General features: G+C 30.3%; 1 protein-coding gene across 11 annotated transcripts in view; it reads left to right on the top strand.

The window, feature by feature from the left end:
* The window catches only part of LOC134701964 (CAP-Gly domain-containing linker protein 1-like), an 87,314-nt gene that overhangs the window by 15,114 nt on the left and 54,355 nt on the right, over positions 1-17,845 (top strand). For 5 of the 11 annotated variants that reach the window (XM_063563078.1, XM_063563075.1, XM_063563076.1 and 2 more), the window contains 8 exons: positions 1,413-1,499; positions 2,980-3,562; positions 4,070-4,322; positions 9,239-9,289; positions 13,003-13,062; positions 15,521-15,619; positions 16,889-17,034; positions 17,436-17,496. In XM_063563078.1, the coding sequence (XP_063419148.1) occupies positions 1,413-1,499; positions 2,980-3,562; positions 4,070-4,322; positions 9,239-9,289; positions 13,003-13,062; positions 15,521-15,619; positions 16,889-17,034; positions 17,436-17,496 (1,340 nt within the window). The remainder of the gene's footprint in view (positions 1-1,412; positions 1,500-2,979; positions 3,563-4,069; positions 4,323-9,238; positions 9,290-13,002; positions 13,063-15,520; positions 15,620-16,888; positions 17,035-17,435; positions 17,497-17,845) is intronic. The other 6 variants (XM_063563079.1, XM_063563082.1, XM_063563081.1 and 3 more) reach the window with 6 other exon arrangements.

Below are 17,845 nucleotides of genomic sequence, written 5' to 3'. Positions count from 1 at the left end.
TATTTTAACTTTTTCTTCAAGTGTTGTTTTTATTTTAATGTACTAGCTTGGAACGGGAAGCTGTTTTATTATACAAACTGTCTTAAAGACTTTTGGTTTCTTATTTCTATTATATATTATTATCATATTACTTTTAAGTTTCATGGATTTTTTAATGTACTGTGTTCCACTTTTACCACCATTTATGAAAAGTTAACTGCAAGTCAGGGGAGATAATTTTAGCTATCAGTGGAATTTTGTTTATTATATTGTGAATTGACTTTTAAGAGAGAAAAAAATATTGCCTCCCCCATCACTCTGCTTTATTCACTCCTTAAGCGAAAATTGGCTTATATGGCTACGGAAGTCTCATTCAGGTAAAGGTAACAGGGCTTTCCTTGCTTATACTGTTAGCCCCAATCATCACCACGATGAGGATAAACTGGCATGGCATCCTTCACCTTTGATTCTTATCAAAATCAATGCTCATGCTTGCAGGACTTTACAAATTAAACTGATAGAAATGACACCATTTTTATACCACTTGGAACACAACTTTTGTTCAATCTCAAGCATTATCAATAAAGTTGATCATTGCCCCATGATAAATTTGTGAAGAGCACATACCGTCATGTCAGATATATATGAAATCTTCTTTAGTCTCAGGAATGCATGATTTTCTATTCATATTTTTCTATTTTCTCTCGTTTCTTAAACATATATGATATATATATATATATATATACATTCGATATTCTGGAAAGCAAAATAAAACTCTACATATTTCTTTTTGACAAACTTATGCCGTATGGTATAATAATATTAAAATGAAATACCTGTCATATTCAACTTTGCTTGGAATTGTTTTTAAATAGCAGAATTGAAAATATTTCATTCTCATAGCGTTTCATGGTCTTAAAAAAGATTGTATGTGCCAATATTTCAGGTCTGAATAATTTTTTATGATGAATGATTTTTTTCAAGACCATCAAAGATATCATTTTTACTTAACATGACTGAACTTTTTATTTCAATGCATGTTAGTTTTATATTAACTTTGAATGTTTCTATTTCATTTTTGTATTGATGCATACATTTTATTTCTAAATTGCCATTCTATTCAAGGTTTGACATGTTTGCTTCCTAAATCTATTTTTGATGTGCAACCCCGGAATCAGGAAACTGAAGTTTTGAATTCAGATCCTATAACTTATTTGCAATTTAAAAATATTTGAACATTTGAAAATCATTAAAGTTTTCTATAAATATCAAAATAACAAATCTATATATATTGATGTTAATTCAACTCAAATACATTTTTATTGACTTTTTCCCCCTTGATGTTGACATGAATTAGAATGGCAGTTATCTCCCCTTTTACCAATTGAATGTCTTGATTGTGTGTTGCTATGTTTCTGTTTATGTGTTGCTAGGTGCCATTGCTAAAAGTGCTCGTGCTGCAGGTTTTAGTGCTACACAAGCTGATAAGTATGCCACCACTGTTGTCAATAAACTGCCAGGTAATTTATGTTTCCATGGTTACATGTTGAAATAAGTCACAAAAATGTCAAACTCTATCGCAATTTAATTTATGCATATTGGTTGATACAATACTCTGTCGTCAAATTGTCTTCTTGTACAAATTGACTACTCACAAAACTCTCGATTCAACCATTTTCATGGATGCTAATTTTCAGAATTGATAAACAAAATTGTAATTTTTTACATTGTTTTTTTTCTTTCTTAGTCTGCATAGCAGCCTGTAGAAAATGTTCTTTAGTTGAATAATAACAATTGCATATTATTAACATGCTGAGATGTCAAAAGAGTAACTAAAACTTAACTTAACTGAATGTGTTATGAAAATAATAACTTTTGAATTTTTTTATGTAATTATGCAGTAAACAATTGATCTCAATCAGTGAACATAATGAAATTACATTCCTTCTAAAGATTAAAGCACAAGTTTGGTGATACATTTATAATAAATTAGGCATCACCAAAACTTTTTCTTAAAATATAAAATTGATTATTTTATATGACTGACAAATTTAATCCATGTGCATTTGAATGTTGTATGCCTTCTATGTTGCTATTCTCGCATGCCTCTTGTCTTTCATTGTTTTATGCTTCTTCAATTCGCATATCTACTATTCTTATTGATGCTGGTAGTTCACTAGTGGTCAATCTAGCATCTGCATTGCAAAATATTTTTTTTAACTTATCAATTGGATGGAATTTTCAGACCCCAAAAAAAGAAATATGGAACCTGTAATATTTTAGCCTAATTGTTTTGGCTGTATGGGTCAACTGGTAGGTGATTCTAAACACAATATCAGTAAAAAAATCAATCAGTTGGTATGTCAGAAACTAACTTGTATTTCAATTAATATTGTTATATTTGGTGTTGTGTGGTTAATCAGACACGACCATTAAAAAACTGTTTATTTTTTAAGCGTATTTCATGAAAACATGCTCAACCATAGAAATCGTGAAATTTAAACTCTACAAAGATGATAAACAGCTTTGTAGTTATGGCTGTTCCATTACAACATACATGGTACCTGGAAAATGGGGAAACCATCTATAGAGGAAATAGAATTTCTCTTATGTTTTTACTATACTTAAGCACCAATCAATAGATAGATTTGAAAAGTTCCTTCCCTGTGTCTAATGACTGTTTTTATTGTAGAACAGGCATTAATGATAACATGTACAAATGCACTTTAAATCATATTATTCATTCAGATCCTTTGGTTGTCAGACTTGAGGTAAGGAACTTAAAAAAGAATTATTATTAAAAAAAGAAATTTATAATCAATTCTTTAATACTTTTGAGATTTGAGAAAAAATTATTTCTGAGTCCCTTATTTTTCAGTCTCTTTCAATCCACACTCAACAGTTCTACATTCTAGACTCTAATACATGTTTATCTTCAAGCAGATTTTACTGTATAATAATTATATTCAAATCTAACTGACTATACATGATATGTTACAGGCCCTGAATATGAGGTACCACCCCCTCCATCAGATGATTTTAAGATAGGGGACAGAGTATGGGTAGGTGGGAGCAAACCAGGTGTGATTGCTTTTCTAGGCGAAACTCAATTCGCCGCAGGAGAATGGGCAGGTGTTGCCCTGGACAAACAAGAAGGCAAAAATGATGGATCAGTTAAAGGTATCAGATACTTTCAGTGTGAATCAGACAGGGGTGTGTTTGCTAGAATTTCTAAATTATCTAGAACCCCAGGACTTTTACCAATGTCCGGAAAAATGGACGATACATTGTCAGAAACTCCTATCAAACCAAATGGACCTGCAAGAAGACCTACAACGCCAAGCGTTACACCTTCAAGAGGAGTGTTTGGTTCTAATACTAGTTTAAGCAGAGCATCTCCTGCCCCGGGAACCAGACCTGGAAGTAGACCCGCTTTAAAGGTTGGAGATCGTGTGTTTGTGAGTGGCAGTAAGATGGGTACACTGCAGTACATGGGAGAAACAGACTTTGCTAAAGGAGAATGGGCTGGAGTCGAACTTGACGAGAAACAGGGTAAAAATGATGGTGCCGTTGCTGGTAAAAGGTATGGCTATAATGGGCTGCGTTATATTTAAAATCTTGTTTGCTTGAAACAGAATAAATGTAGTTTAAATTTCTTTCATTCTCACCTGAAATGGTAGATTAAGATTTAAGAAAAATATCATTTTCAGCAGAGTTGTTTTGTAGGAGCTAATCTGTTCAAACCCTTAGCCAAATGCTTTTAACAATTTATTTCAGCGTAAGTATTTATGATGTTCCAAATGCATATTTTGTCAACTCTGGCTGACATAGTTTAAAAGTAGATATACATTGTATTATAAAGATAGTTAAGACATTTTGTCTATGGCCTGCCTTTATTATATATGTTGATATTAGTTTGTAACTCATGACCATAATTTTCAATATCATGTCTAATGTCTTACATTTTTAAATAGCAAAAGAATAGAAAAATGAAAAGATTTAAGTGTTAAGTCAATTTCAACCAAAAAAAATGTAATAAATTGCTGTAAGAACATTTATCATGAAAAAGATTTTCTTATTTCTATTTCAGATATTTTGAATGTAAGCCAATGTTTGGTTTATTTGCACCAATTCATAAAGTCACTCGCCTGACATCAGGAACAGCTGGGCCGGGAAAACCAGCCACAACACCTACATCACAGTCCCGGTCGTTGATGAACACAAGTCTTCGTCTTTCCAAAGAAAGGAGCGGGAGTCAGGAATCTGTCAGTTCCATAAGCTCGTCAGCATCAAGTGTGTCCCGTAGCCGGGTAAGGCTTGGAGTCACCTCACTCGGCAATCAGGTACATGCAGTTTACAAACTCAATATTATAAGCTTTAGATTTGGCTTCAGAGTGTGACAAATTTGCATAATTGGTGATATTATATTATTTTTAATGAGGGGATCCTTTGTTTACTTGGTAACCTATTTAAGAATAACTTTTTAAAACAGAAGAATCTTATTTAAATGTCCACTGGGGAAACTAAAAATTTTGTTTATTATTAGTTTCGTATATTCAATCATAATTTCACTATTAGCTTTTCATTTCACTATTGAGCTTTTCTATTTGATATCTTAATAAAACACGATCATTAACTAACTCTGAGAATTAAAAAGAGAATTTAGATTGCAATCTTGAAAATTTCACTATCTTATAAGGTAACAAATCACAATCACTACCATGACTACATCAGAGTTAATCAAACACCTCTTTAATTCTTTTGTTTTTACACTTTCACCCTTTTTATTTACTGACTGAATTTTCAAGAGAAGCCTAAATATTAAGCTCTGTCAAAAGGAAAATACTGAAGGTTTAATAATAAAGCAATAAAAACTTAAATAATTTACTCTAGGAAAAACATTTATTTAAGACAAAAGTTTATAACTCCATCTTGTCAAGACATTGGAAAAACTCTTCATGGATATTTTTTTTTAAAGTTTCAAATTTTAAAGTGTTCTTTCGTAAAAGTGCTCACATAAAAAAAAGATTAAAAAATACCAATGTCTTCCTTTTACCTGATTTTAGATAACTGATCTAGTTTAAATATGTTTGTAAAATAATAATGTCAATTTAAAAAAAAAAAAAAAAAAAAAACTTTTATGATGTCTTTAATATTTGGGGATGAGATTATAGGAAATATATAATATCACAATCATTTATAATATTGTCAACTTAAAAAAAGAGAAACAAATTGAAATTTATCAGCTCCAGGGGTTTTACTAATTTCACCATTTCACATGATATTTATTTTATACCATCACATAAACATCATCAAAACATTGCACATCATACATATTCGTCTCATCAATCATAGTTATTTTATTTACTAATGTTTGTTTTTTGTTACATGTTTTGTTTTGTTTCCTCGGATGCATTGAACTAAAAGATATCAAATTTTTCTTTAGATTTAGGATTCTCAAAATTTTAGATTGATTGATTTGTTTTTAATGCCGCCTTCCGTGATTTTATAAACTGATATAGATCAGAAATAATTCTAGTACATGTATACATCTCTGAACAGAAGTCAAGGAAAATCTAAGTGAAACAATTTGCCTGTAATCATTTGATAACACATACTGTTCAGGGAGCATTTTCATGTATTCCCTGATTCTTTTTAAACCACACAAAAAAAAACCTATGAAAGTATTACATTTAAAGAGGATCAAAACTTGGAAGATATGAAACACACAAAAAACATTTGCAGGTTTGTCCATAGACAGCCAAAAAATAACCGTTTAAAGTTAAGTGTAACATGGGTAAATTTTATTGTGAACCTACATGATACATATAATGAGTTTCTTTGGACATCAAATGACTGAGTTTTAAATAAAAACCTCTTTTATTTAAAAAAAAAAACCACCAACAACTATGATTTAAACTATTTCTTACATTCTAAAAACCTCCAACTATGTACCTGCTGTGAACACTGATTATATGTATAGTAATAGCATGACTCATTGTTGTCTTGAAATTGAAAGATTTAAACAATTTGGTGTCCCTCAATGAGCCTCCCCACCAATGATCCTATTGGATGACACCTGTCTTGTCTGTAATATGTGCTGTTTAAAATCCTAAGACCATTTTCCTATTGATTGGCTTATTATGCTAATCTTTGTAATATTGGCTCTAACTGTGTGCTGAGCTGTGAATGTTTGCTTCCCATCAGCTGTGTGCTGATCAATGAATGTTTGCTTCTGGTTGGCTTTGTGCTTTGTTTTTCTTAATGTTAACTGTTGTACTTGTATCCAGTGCAATACATGCATCAGTATGTGTTACGTTACTTTATTTATCATAAAAAATTAACCTTCACATGTTGACAGATATTGTTCTTCTTGCAATTCATAATACTTTCTTGAATCAGGTTTAGCCATTCATGTAACAAAATTATTTCATAAGCTACAATTTTCTTTTAAATCTGTAATATTTTATGTAATTCTACTGCTCATACCCGATTAGAGGAAAAAACAATTTTTAGAAACTTGTCAAATCTCCTCAATATTTAAGTTTTTATAAGTCTATCACACTATTTTGGTGTACATTTGAAAATCTTAGTTGCCCAGAATGCATAAGATTCTGAATCAATGAATATCTCATTCTAAATTTATGAATTGCAAGAAGAGTGATATTTCATTGAATTTTGTCATTTTCATTGTCACTTGAAACAGAGACTTTTGTCATATTTTCATTTTCAGTTCTAACTGAATTAAAGTAAAACTGCAAAATTGAATATTGGTTTAAGAAGACATGTGACCTAAAAATGAAAGTTTTGCCTTTTTAGGGCATTATAGAAATTATGGCATGGTTGACAGAAGTCTCTGGTTCTAATAACATATATTTATCATCCAACTTCCTGGAGCTGTTCACACTGCTTTTCTCTACAAAAATCTGAAGTAAACTGCATGTAAACCTATTATTGATGTGTATTTTATATATGTGTACAATGATAATGTGTGGCCACTGAAATTATATCTACTTTCTATTCTTGAAATAAGAAAAAATATAGCAATTTTTTTTTTTCATTTTTTTTTATGGCTGAAAGTTTAAACTATGTGCATTATATATATGTTTTGACTGATATACAGAAATAATCAATATTGAAAAACTTCTGTACACAATTTGCATCTACATTTTCAATAGTTCAATTTAAAAAAAAATAATGGAAATGTGTCAATTCTTGCATGTTACTGTTGGTGGCCATACCTGTATACATTGTGAAAAATCAGTTTAAAGGGTTTAATGTATCTATCACAATATTTAAAATGTTTGACATCTGATTGTATGATCAAAGAAGATGATCAAATTAAATAAAAAAAAAAAATTGCAGGGGGAGATAATAAAATTTTGTATAATTATCTCCCTTCTCAGCATATCACTATAAGGCATGTACAACAGAATTGCTAATCAATATATTATGATGATTTCCTCCATTATAAACAATTATTTGTCAATTTTATAGAATTCCTTTAGCATGTTCTCCTTCTAATATGTTATGTGTGACATATATATGCTACTTCAAACCTAACTCCATAGCTACTCTCTCAACCAACATTTGGTAGGAAAACTGTTGATCGAAGTAAAGTATTAAAGATTGTAGTCAAACAAACCTGGCTTGAGTGATGTTTAAACTCATTACCTCAGCGTTAACAGCCTAATGATGGCTTAAGAGGAATTACTAAGACCACTCAGCAACTGAGGTTCCTGCTAAAAATAATAACTACCCTTCCTCAGAACTGTAATGATGGGTGACATCTTCTCAAAGGGATATTAGCACAGAATAAGTTGTCCACACTGGAGCATTACATAAGGGATTTTGGCCCTTTAGAATTGGTGTAAAACTGTAATACCTATTTGTAAACTTTAGAAGAGGGAACATTATCTTTGGCTGTGACAAAATTTAGTTGTTGAGGTGCATGTATATCTTGACTTAAAGGATGTTGTCAACTTTTTAAAGTGAAAACAGTATATATTCATAACATTTTACCTTTGATTATAAATAAATGAGATTTCTCAAATTTGTTTTGTACCTGTGAATAGATAAACACTAAGTACACTAAGTAAGATTTTTCACAGTTTTTAACAACTTATTGTCATTCTCATGCTCAATGATTCAAAACTACAAATTTGAAACAGTTTGAAAACATGTAATGTTAGGTTCTATTTAACATTAAGTTATGCTTCATCGATCATGTCTAAAGGTCTTTGACCATAAGGCTTTCCTGAAGCCTTCAAATAGTCTTTTGTGCAGTACTAAGCTAATGATAAGTCAGATGCATCCATGAAGTGGGTCTCATTGGGGTCTAAGCATGATGCAGGATTGCCGATTTTTTGTAAAAAAACGTGTGACGCGTGAAAGTCAAATTATTGTGTCATGAAAACTGGAAATGAGGTCTAGCGGGACCCGGGAAATGACAAAAAATATGAGAATTGCTTACGTACATAGTGTAAGCGGGATACAGGAATCTGACAAAACAGTAAGTGTGATCCGGGATCGGATACCTCCAATGAGACCCACTATGGAGACAAAAGGTGGCCATGATGGTAGAGACAGATATTATCAGAAGTATTACAGACTGTGGCTAGATGAGCTAATACGTTGTAGATTATTTTCATTAAGACTGTCAAAGCTAGCCAAAAAGTTTGTCAACTGTGGATTCATCTATTATTGAGGACACCAATTTCTGTTTTACTGTGGATCCATTTATTTTCGTGGGTACCAATTTTCGTGGATTGCAAAAACTCACATATTCCAGGATATTTAAATTCGTTGTTTTGGAAAAGTTTGCATGCATTCCTTTGGAAAATTTGTATTTTGTTGAACATTTAAATTCGTGATTCCCCTGATCCCACAAAATCCACAAAAATTGGTATCCAACGAATATTAATGAAACCACAGTATATGATTCCTTCATGTTATCCTAGTCAGCATTTAAGCCTATTAATACATATAGGCTATAGAAAATTTGTGCTTTGTTAAACTTTTTAATTTTTGGTTCACATATTCCAATTACTCAATGAAAATTGGTGTTCCACTTATAAAAATGAATCCACAGTATATGTAATATCCTACCTGATGGCGGGATATTACTGGCAAAGTATGATATTTTTCATCATATCACAACAGTGCCGAATTTAAACAGAGGACAAAATGTTGCAGGTCCGGAGAAAATAAAATCTCCTGCTTATACATGTAGTTGTATAAAAATATTTTATTTCTACAGCTTCCTCTACATCATCAACGAAAAAGAGAACTTACGAGTACACCAATAGCGGTAAATTTTGAAGCTACTTCCCTTAAAATTGGCATGATTTGGTTTTGGAGCTAGTGATAACTGAAAGATTTGAAATGGTTTTATGCTCTCTAAAATTGCACAAAAATTGTAGATATCATTCATTCATGAAATTGTTGTGTTGACTTTTTTTCCAATGAAGTATTTGTTTTGATGATAAGTTTGTTAAAAACCCAGTTACAGTTGAACAGATTATTTTTTTAATGGGAATGTTTTTAAACGACTTTCCCACATTTGATTTTTTTTTATTGAAATTTTTATTATTTTTTCTGATTTGTAGGCAGAACTATGATATTTGGACAAAGTTGAATTATAAAAAGAAAAATAGAAAAGTCAAGTGTCACAATCCATATTTTCTTTCAATACATCACATTTCAAGAAATAAGTTTGAGGTTTACAATTTTCATTGCAATTTTCTCAATATGTAAAACTGATTTGGCATGCCTTGAAAGTTTCTAGCATTGAGCTAAATCATACATTCTATATCAGATGTTTGACGATGATGAATATATCTGGTTTTGAAGTAAGTCCTCCGTAGAGAAAGGTGTCTGGGTTTTGACTTTTAAATACGTCCGTAGAAATGTGGAGTTGGTTTTGTTAGAATTGACGATGTTGCATATTTGTGCATTTTGTTCGTTGTTTTTGTTTGTAGTTGTGCTTTGTTTATTTGCATGAGATTAGAAATCAGATTACTCAGTGTGCCTGCAAAATAAATACTTTGTTTGATGACTTTGTATGTCAAATTTAAGTTTGCAAAGAAGATATGATATTTTTGAATGATTGCAAATGAAATCTAGCATGAAAATAAACACAAACATTTGTAAAGGTATAAAAAGCAAAACTTGCTTTATTTTTTTAATGAATTTAAATCTTATATTACTTCTTTTAAATGCATTTTGTGCATTCTACATTTTATGAATTAATATTGCATGTATTTGGTTATACATATATGTAGGCCTGCATGATTGTCAGATAGCTTAGTGGTATAGTTCAATTCTTATGTGCTGAAATTCAATGTTACATATAATATTATTATCACAGTTATATTTCAAATTTCATTGTAAGAACAAAATCAAAGACTTTCAATAGACCTCTGACAAAACAACTTGTCTGAAACTGACCACCAAAAAAAAACTTCATCTTTCTACTAGGATTAGCATAAAAAAGTATTATTTTAAGGAAATAAAAAAAAGAAATGTTGCCTTTTTCTCTCAAGAATCATAATTTGGGTAATCATTTTTGTGTACAAAATTTCATCCGTGCTTTGTTTAGTAGGGTCGATTCCAATTCCAAATTTCTTCATTAGAGATAAAAATGATTGTTGAAGGAATAGGATATATATGGAACAGTGACCAAATTTTCAATACAAATATAATGTTGAGAAAAGTTAGTGTGAACATACAGGTATTTCTGTCGGAGCAGGAAAAATAATCCATGTTGAAACAAATCTAAAAGGCACTTTCTAACATCTAATTGAACTTTGCCCCTTTTCTATTTTAATGTAGCTAGTCGTTGTTTTGCATGCAAGCTTTCCCGCTTCATTAATTGTCTTCTTACTTAACTGTCTATTTTTGTAGTTTTTTTAATTTATATAAAAAAAAAGTTTTTACCTGAAAAAATTCCATAGAAAACACTTTCTGAATCATACTACATTAATACAAACAAAAAACATCTGACAAAACAGGTTGTGGTATGATGGCAAATAAGACAACTATTTACCACTGTTCAGATGAAGCGGTTATAGTCAGTCTTTCACTAACAAAATGGTAAGAAAAGGTAAACTGTGCAAAGTGATTGCTGTAAAAGATACATGATTACAGTAGTTCAGTCTTAAAAGGATATCAGGAATATGGTTTAGAAAAAAATATTTTTGTGAATTAACGAATAAAAATTTATAATATAATTTTCCTTAATTTGAAAATAGATGATAATGATGAGATCTGCATTAAAAAAAGATGGCATTAATTAATGGAAATGGAAAAGGAAACATGTTTTTAATATATTTACACTGTTTTTTCATACACATAGTTATATGCTTTAAGAATGCTGGTACAGCCAACCTACCTGTTTTTCAAAACACATCCAGGATTTTGTGAAAACAAATTTGAAAAAAAATGTTTGGGTTTTTGCAAGCACATTTTTGGGGTTTACAGAGTTTGATTGTGTGAACTTGGTTAGATTGAATATCTTAGTCTTGTGCAAGAGAACAAGAGCTTTGAAATGTTTAGATTAAATTATTAAATTAGCTACAGTTGTCACCATTAGTTGATATAACTTTTATGTATATATAACTGTGAATACTTGTTATGTTGATCAGATGACTTCAACAATTGTAAGGCTAACGATGAAATGTAAGAAAAAATATAAAAACTCTAAATTACAGATCGTAAGGCATCTTATTTGAAACCTTTCAAATTATAAGTTTTCTTCACTTATGTTGGAAAACATTTTAGTATTTATATGAAATAAAAATTTCATAATAATAACTTTCGTTAACCATTTTACTAGTACTCAATGACTGACCACATTTTAGAATAATTTATATTTGAATTTATACAAGTATTCACTGTTTATATGAATTGTCTCTCTTGACAGTTATTATAGGAGTATCTCCCTTTACAGTTATCATAGGATTATCTCCCTTTGAATTTATCATTTATTTATTATTCCTTCCTATTCAGTATAGTTAGCTTGCATAGGATAAGATTTTCAGTTAAACCATATGTTATTTAATAGGTCCAGCAATATCATGTTCTAAAATATTATTTTATTGTCAAAAGTTGACATGGTTACAGTTTTAGAAATTGGTTGGAATTATATTATGAACTTAGCCCTACACGACTAGTCTTATCAATGATGTGTAATAAAATGAAATAAGGAAAAAAAACATATGACAAGGAGATTTGAAAATTCATAAAAACAAAAGAAAAAATCCTGTCAGAAATAAATACTGTACTCCATAATTTTAAATTCTTGACAAAAGGTCATTGTATTATTAATTAATTTTTGACAATTAAGCCTAACATTTAGTACATTTCAATTGGTTGTTTCTAAATATGTGTTTTAATTTATGTTTCCCAAAAACTTTTTTACCACATGTATTATTCAGAAAAAGATAATGATATATATATTGGATAGAAGTAAGACGTCATATTTCATAAAAACAAAATATATAACTTGCTTGCTTATTCAAATTTATTATACAAGGATATATAAATGCACATATATTCAGATAATAACCATTTGATATGTATTTATATATAAATTTGATTCGTGAAGTTTTTGATAAATTTTCAAAATAATTGTTACCACAATAAAAGAGAAGAGACAATTTTATTTGTACAGGGCCAAAATAAAACATGACTAAAGTTATCTTAGATTTTTCAGACTATTTAATGTGTGCAAGAAACAAACTATGCAGATGCTTTAATTATTTTTTAAAAATGGAAAAAGATTATTTAAAGAGAAGTACCATTACAAACATATTCACTAGTATAAATGATTTCAAAACATTTTTTTTCTCCCAAAGACATAAGTTTTTATTATATTCTGAGCTCACTATATATAATATTTGGTGATGGCCTCATGTGCAAGTAAGCACTAAGAGGACTAAGTAAATATGATATTGCTGGATAATTTTTGAGCATGGCTTTATACTAATTTGGTGTAACGTTTCTGTCCTTTAATTAACACAGGCCAAACCAGGTCATCGGCCAAGCACTCTCAATTTAACGGCAACAACTACTGCTTTGCAGGTGAGTAGAGTTTTCTGTATATATATACATATATTAGAGCCAACTATTTTTTTTATCGCCTTGTAAACAATTTTAACATTCTATATTTACATACTAAATAGTGTGTTAAAATTACATTGTTAGGCAATTTATACATACATATACATTAGTATTAATATATACATTATATTATTTGCTTTTAGTTTTCCATTTATATTTTGTAAGTTTGAAGTGTTTTTTTTACAGAATAATTTTCATATATGAAGTTGAAAAGTCATGGTCAGATTTATTTGAAGCTCATCTCACAAATATATATTAAGAATGCCCAAGTCTTTACTTAAACTCACATTACCCTAAGGCCCAAGGAAACAACTATCAACACTTTTGGTCTGATGTATTTTAAATCACATATGAGCGGCTTGGGATAGCAATAAATGGACCTTATGCAAATGATCATGACATCTGTTAACCTTTTCCTCCATAATGACGCTTTTTGACGCCACCCCCTTTCTTCCATGATGAAGCCTTTTGAAGCGCTTTGACTACAAAATATCTGCATCGGATTTAAAAAAATTTGTATCCAATATGAAAAGGCCATTCATAAGAATATCTGACTTGAATTTCATTGATGAAATATTCGTTTTCACAATGCATTAATACTTTAAAACCTGATGACTTTTTTTTATTGAAAAAATCCTATGTGAATCAAGTGTGTGAGGAAAAAAAATCTATGGAGGAAAGGGTTAACCTATTTCGGGTTGAAAAATTACGCTACGCAAAGTTTGTAACTGTTTGAAAATTGAGAAGTTATAGGATTACTTTCAGCAGACCAAAATTCATCTTTTATTTGGTATTTGAATGTTCCAAAATCTGTCAAAAGTCTTACACATGTACATGTATACACCATTCTATAAGGTGGACTTCTATACGATGCAGCTGATATGATTAATTGAGGTATTTTTGCGAAATTAATTGATTATAGTAAAAGCTATATTTGGTTAGGTATGAACACTTGAAGCTTTGTCTGCTTGTTCAATATGATGTGAACTTAAGATATATGCCTGAAACAAGGAATTATTTGAATCTGGAATAATTTTGAATTCTTGAAAATTGATTAGAAATTTATGATGAAAATTAACCCAACTAAATAGGGTTAGCCATGCACACATGGCTAAGGGGAGTAAGTTAGTTCATACTGAAATGATAGTGAAAGTAAAATTAACATTAGCCATGAGCGCATGGCTAACCCTATTTAGTTGGGTTAGTTTTTATCATAAATTTTTTATCAATTTTCCAGAATTCAAATAATTCCTTGTTCTGATTAGATTTTTACCCAGAATTCCCAATTATCAGAACATGCTATTGTGCTGTGTGAGCAGGCATGGTAATCTAATGATATTGCATTCTTGTTGCCAATGGTATCAAGTTTTTTTTTTGCAAAATTATGGTTGTGAGACCCTTTGCAAAGGTTTCTAGTATTTTGTGACTGGATGGCATGCAAGTTTACAGTGATCCTTTTGAGTTCCTGAAAAAAACAAAGAGCAATCTTATTTTCATTTCTAAATCTGCATTGCCATGGATAATCGGAAATATCATTGAAAAAAATCTAAATGGTAAATGTTATAAATCTATTTGTTAAACACACTAGAAACTAGACTAATAAAAAACTTCCTATCTTAAAACCATTCTATTGTTTTATCAAACATGCATAGATTGTGCATATGTTTTAACACATAGTTAATTTATGAGTTTGATTTGATGATTCAACATCTACATCAAAGGGTTGGGGAGAGGAGTTGGCATAGATAGTCCAGAAAGTAAGACAAGTGTAGCAGAGTTCAAAAGACTATATTTTTACTGCTAATAGTGGAAGGCACATTATTGTGAAGCTGTAAATATTTGTAAAACCATATATTTATATAATATGCAGTTTCCTTGTATTATGACCTTTCATGAATGTGTGATAATTTCCCCTTTTAACTTGCTTGTACTCATTGCCATGTCAATAACAAGTTGAGTTTATTTGCGTGTTTCTTAAAATTTATTATTAATATCGGTAAAGTTATTGGTTTTTTTGCTATAATTATCTACCACAAAGACAATAAAACAAGAAATTTCAGTCTCAAATGGTTTGTAACCAATAAACAGATGATTTTCAGGCTATTGAAGAAGTTCTACTTGATGTACACATACACTGGCAATGGAAATTGTACATTGGAAATATTATTGTGTTTGGCATTTTTTTGGTGTTCTGGACAGAAAATAGAGATTTTATTAGGTTCATTGATAACTGAATATTGTTACTACTTGTGTGTCAACAAATTATATGGATTTGTTTTCTAATTTAAGTGGATGACTGGTGTTGGAACACAAAAAATTCTGAAAATGCAGGATTTGCTGTCAAATATGTAGTTAAATAATTTTGTTTTTACATTTCATTTGAATAATTTTTATTTTGTTTTTCTATTCTACTTTTAAGAAAGCCTTAAAGGAGAAAGAAGAACATATAGAACAGCTGCTGAAAGAGAGAGATTTAGAGAGGTCAGAGGTCGCTAGGGCTGCTGCACAATGTGATGAGGTAGTTCAAATAATTATAAATAAATGGGATTATGTAAATGAGATAGCAATCTATGACACAAAAAACTAAAAGACATCAAGAGAACAACAAAGTCATCAACAATAGACAAGTGTTCCTACAATATGTCAAACTCATCTCTTTAAGGAAGCTAGCTTGTCATGTTTGGTTTTTTTGTCAGATTTTCGGAATCCTCTGGTTTCATCCCTTTAAATGCCTTGAACAAATTTGCCCGGTGACCCCCATTTTTCTTTTTGAAATTCTTTAACATGGATAGTGATAAGCCATCTGTAAAAGTCTTATAAAATTTTGCTTTTTAACAGTTTTTGAGAACTTAAACTTGTCAATGATAAAACTATGAAAAGTCAAGAGAGTATATTTTCCCGCCAAAATTTCAATGGCTCATATCTCGAAAACAAGCACGGTGACCTATATATTTTTTTTGCTCTTTGGGTTCCTTTATTAATTCCTTATCAATATAAACTAGTGTTTTGAAAAGTTAATTACTTTGAAACTGAGAAGCGAACTCCCTTAAATTCTTAATAGTAACAAAGATTATCAAACATCTGACATTAACAAAAATATGTCTTCCAAATAACAAAAAAAAAAAGTTTGATTTGCTTAAAGATCATTTAAGTACTGAATAAATCCATTATGCTATTTTAAAACATGTAAACTTGACAGAAGAAGATATTGTCTCTCTTTAACTTACATTGATCTGACATTTTCAATTATATGTGTTAGGCAATTTTTTTGTTCCTTAAATTATTAGACCATGAAGAAAAATTATTTAAGAAATAATTCACAGGGGCTTGAATATATCGTGATTTTACCACGGGTTGGCCCTTTATGACAAATATTTTATCCTGAGCAATAGTGAGGGGTAAAATATCGGCATAAAGAGACAACCCATTGTAAAATCTAGACATATTTAAGCCCCCATGAATTATTTCGATTCTAATAGGACAAATACAGCAATTCTTTTGGATCGAAGCGCTCTTAGGTGGAGGCAAATATTTGCAGTTCCCATAAATTAATTCGCTTTTAGATTGGTGTAAAAGAGCGGAGCAAACAGAATAAGTGACATGCTCAAACTATTTACAATAGCGTATTTAGATAAATTTGGATGAATTTTAATGATAATTTACTTACATGTCTTCTATGTATAAAAACAATGGGCTTATACCAAATTTTTGCATCGTTTGTTGAACGTCATGTTAGAATTCATTATATAACATTTACAGTCATTGTAATATTTATGTCATATTATAGGCCGAAGGTCAGATGTCAATGATGAGGGGTGAACAAGAAAGATACAAACAGGATGTCGACGATACAGTTCTCAAACTTAGGTCCCTTGTAGCTGACATGCAGCAAGAAAAAGTAGAACTTGTTAACCAATTAGATACAGAAAAAAGGTAGATTGAAAAATTCTCTTAGACCAGCAAAATATTCTGTCAAGAAGTTTATTTCAGCCAATGAGGATTTATTTTGCTGTGAATACTTGTGGCTGATGATTTTGGTTTTTCAATTAATTTTGACCTCTATACATCTCAACTTAAAATTCAAAAACTATGATTTTGTTTTAGGAAGTAAGAGGACTAAAGAGTTTTCCTTAAAGATATAAATTTAATATTGTTATTTCTTCAATTTTTTAAGTCCCTTTCTTGCTGATTAAGAATTGTTTCTCTATTCGTATATAATTTGTTTCAGTCCATACCACTTTATGACAAGAACTCAATTTATATTTTTTTGCAGAGTTTTCTCCACAAACATCTTGTAGAAATTTAGACTTTACAATAATTTTATTTCATTTCAGAAAAGTAGAAGACTTACAGTTCCAGATAGAAGAGGAAGCCATGACAAAGGATGATATGGAGGTGGGTACTCACACGATTTAAATGGTTAAGAACAGGGAGGTTTATAAATATAAGTATTGATCTGACAATATACATATTATCCCTATTTGTCCGCCATTACTTGTCATCACAAAGGTTCCCATAAACATGATAAAATTTTAACATTATAATTAAAATATCTTGACGCCACAATGGAAAATGATTGTTGTATGATGTCAATAGTTTGTGTGGGGTAGATTCTAGGGTTAAGTGGGACATATTTGCAAATAGCGATAAGGTGTATTATACTTTACAGTATCCATGTGATGAAAATCTGAAAATCTATTTCTGGAAAAGTAGTGTTCAATTTGGTAATTCAAACAATATTATA

This window comes from Mytilus trossulus, unplaced genomic scaffold (assembly GCF_036588685.1).
Source record: "Mytilus trossulus isolate FHL-02 unplaced genomic scaffold, PNRI_Mtr1.1.1.hap1 h1tg000373l__unscaffolded, whole genome shotgun sequence".
NCBI lineage: Eukaryota > Metazoa > Mollusca > Bivalvia > Mytilida > Mytilidae > Mytilus > Mytilus trossulus.
This window is presented reverse-complemented; position numbering and strand designations above follow the sequence as displayed.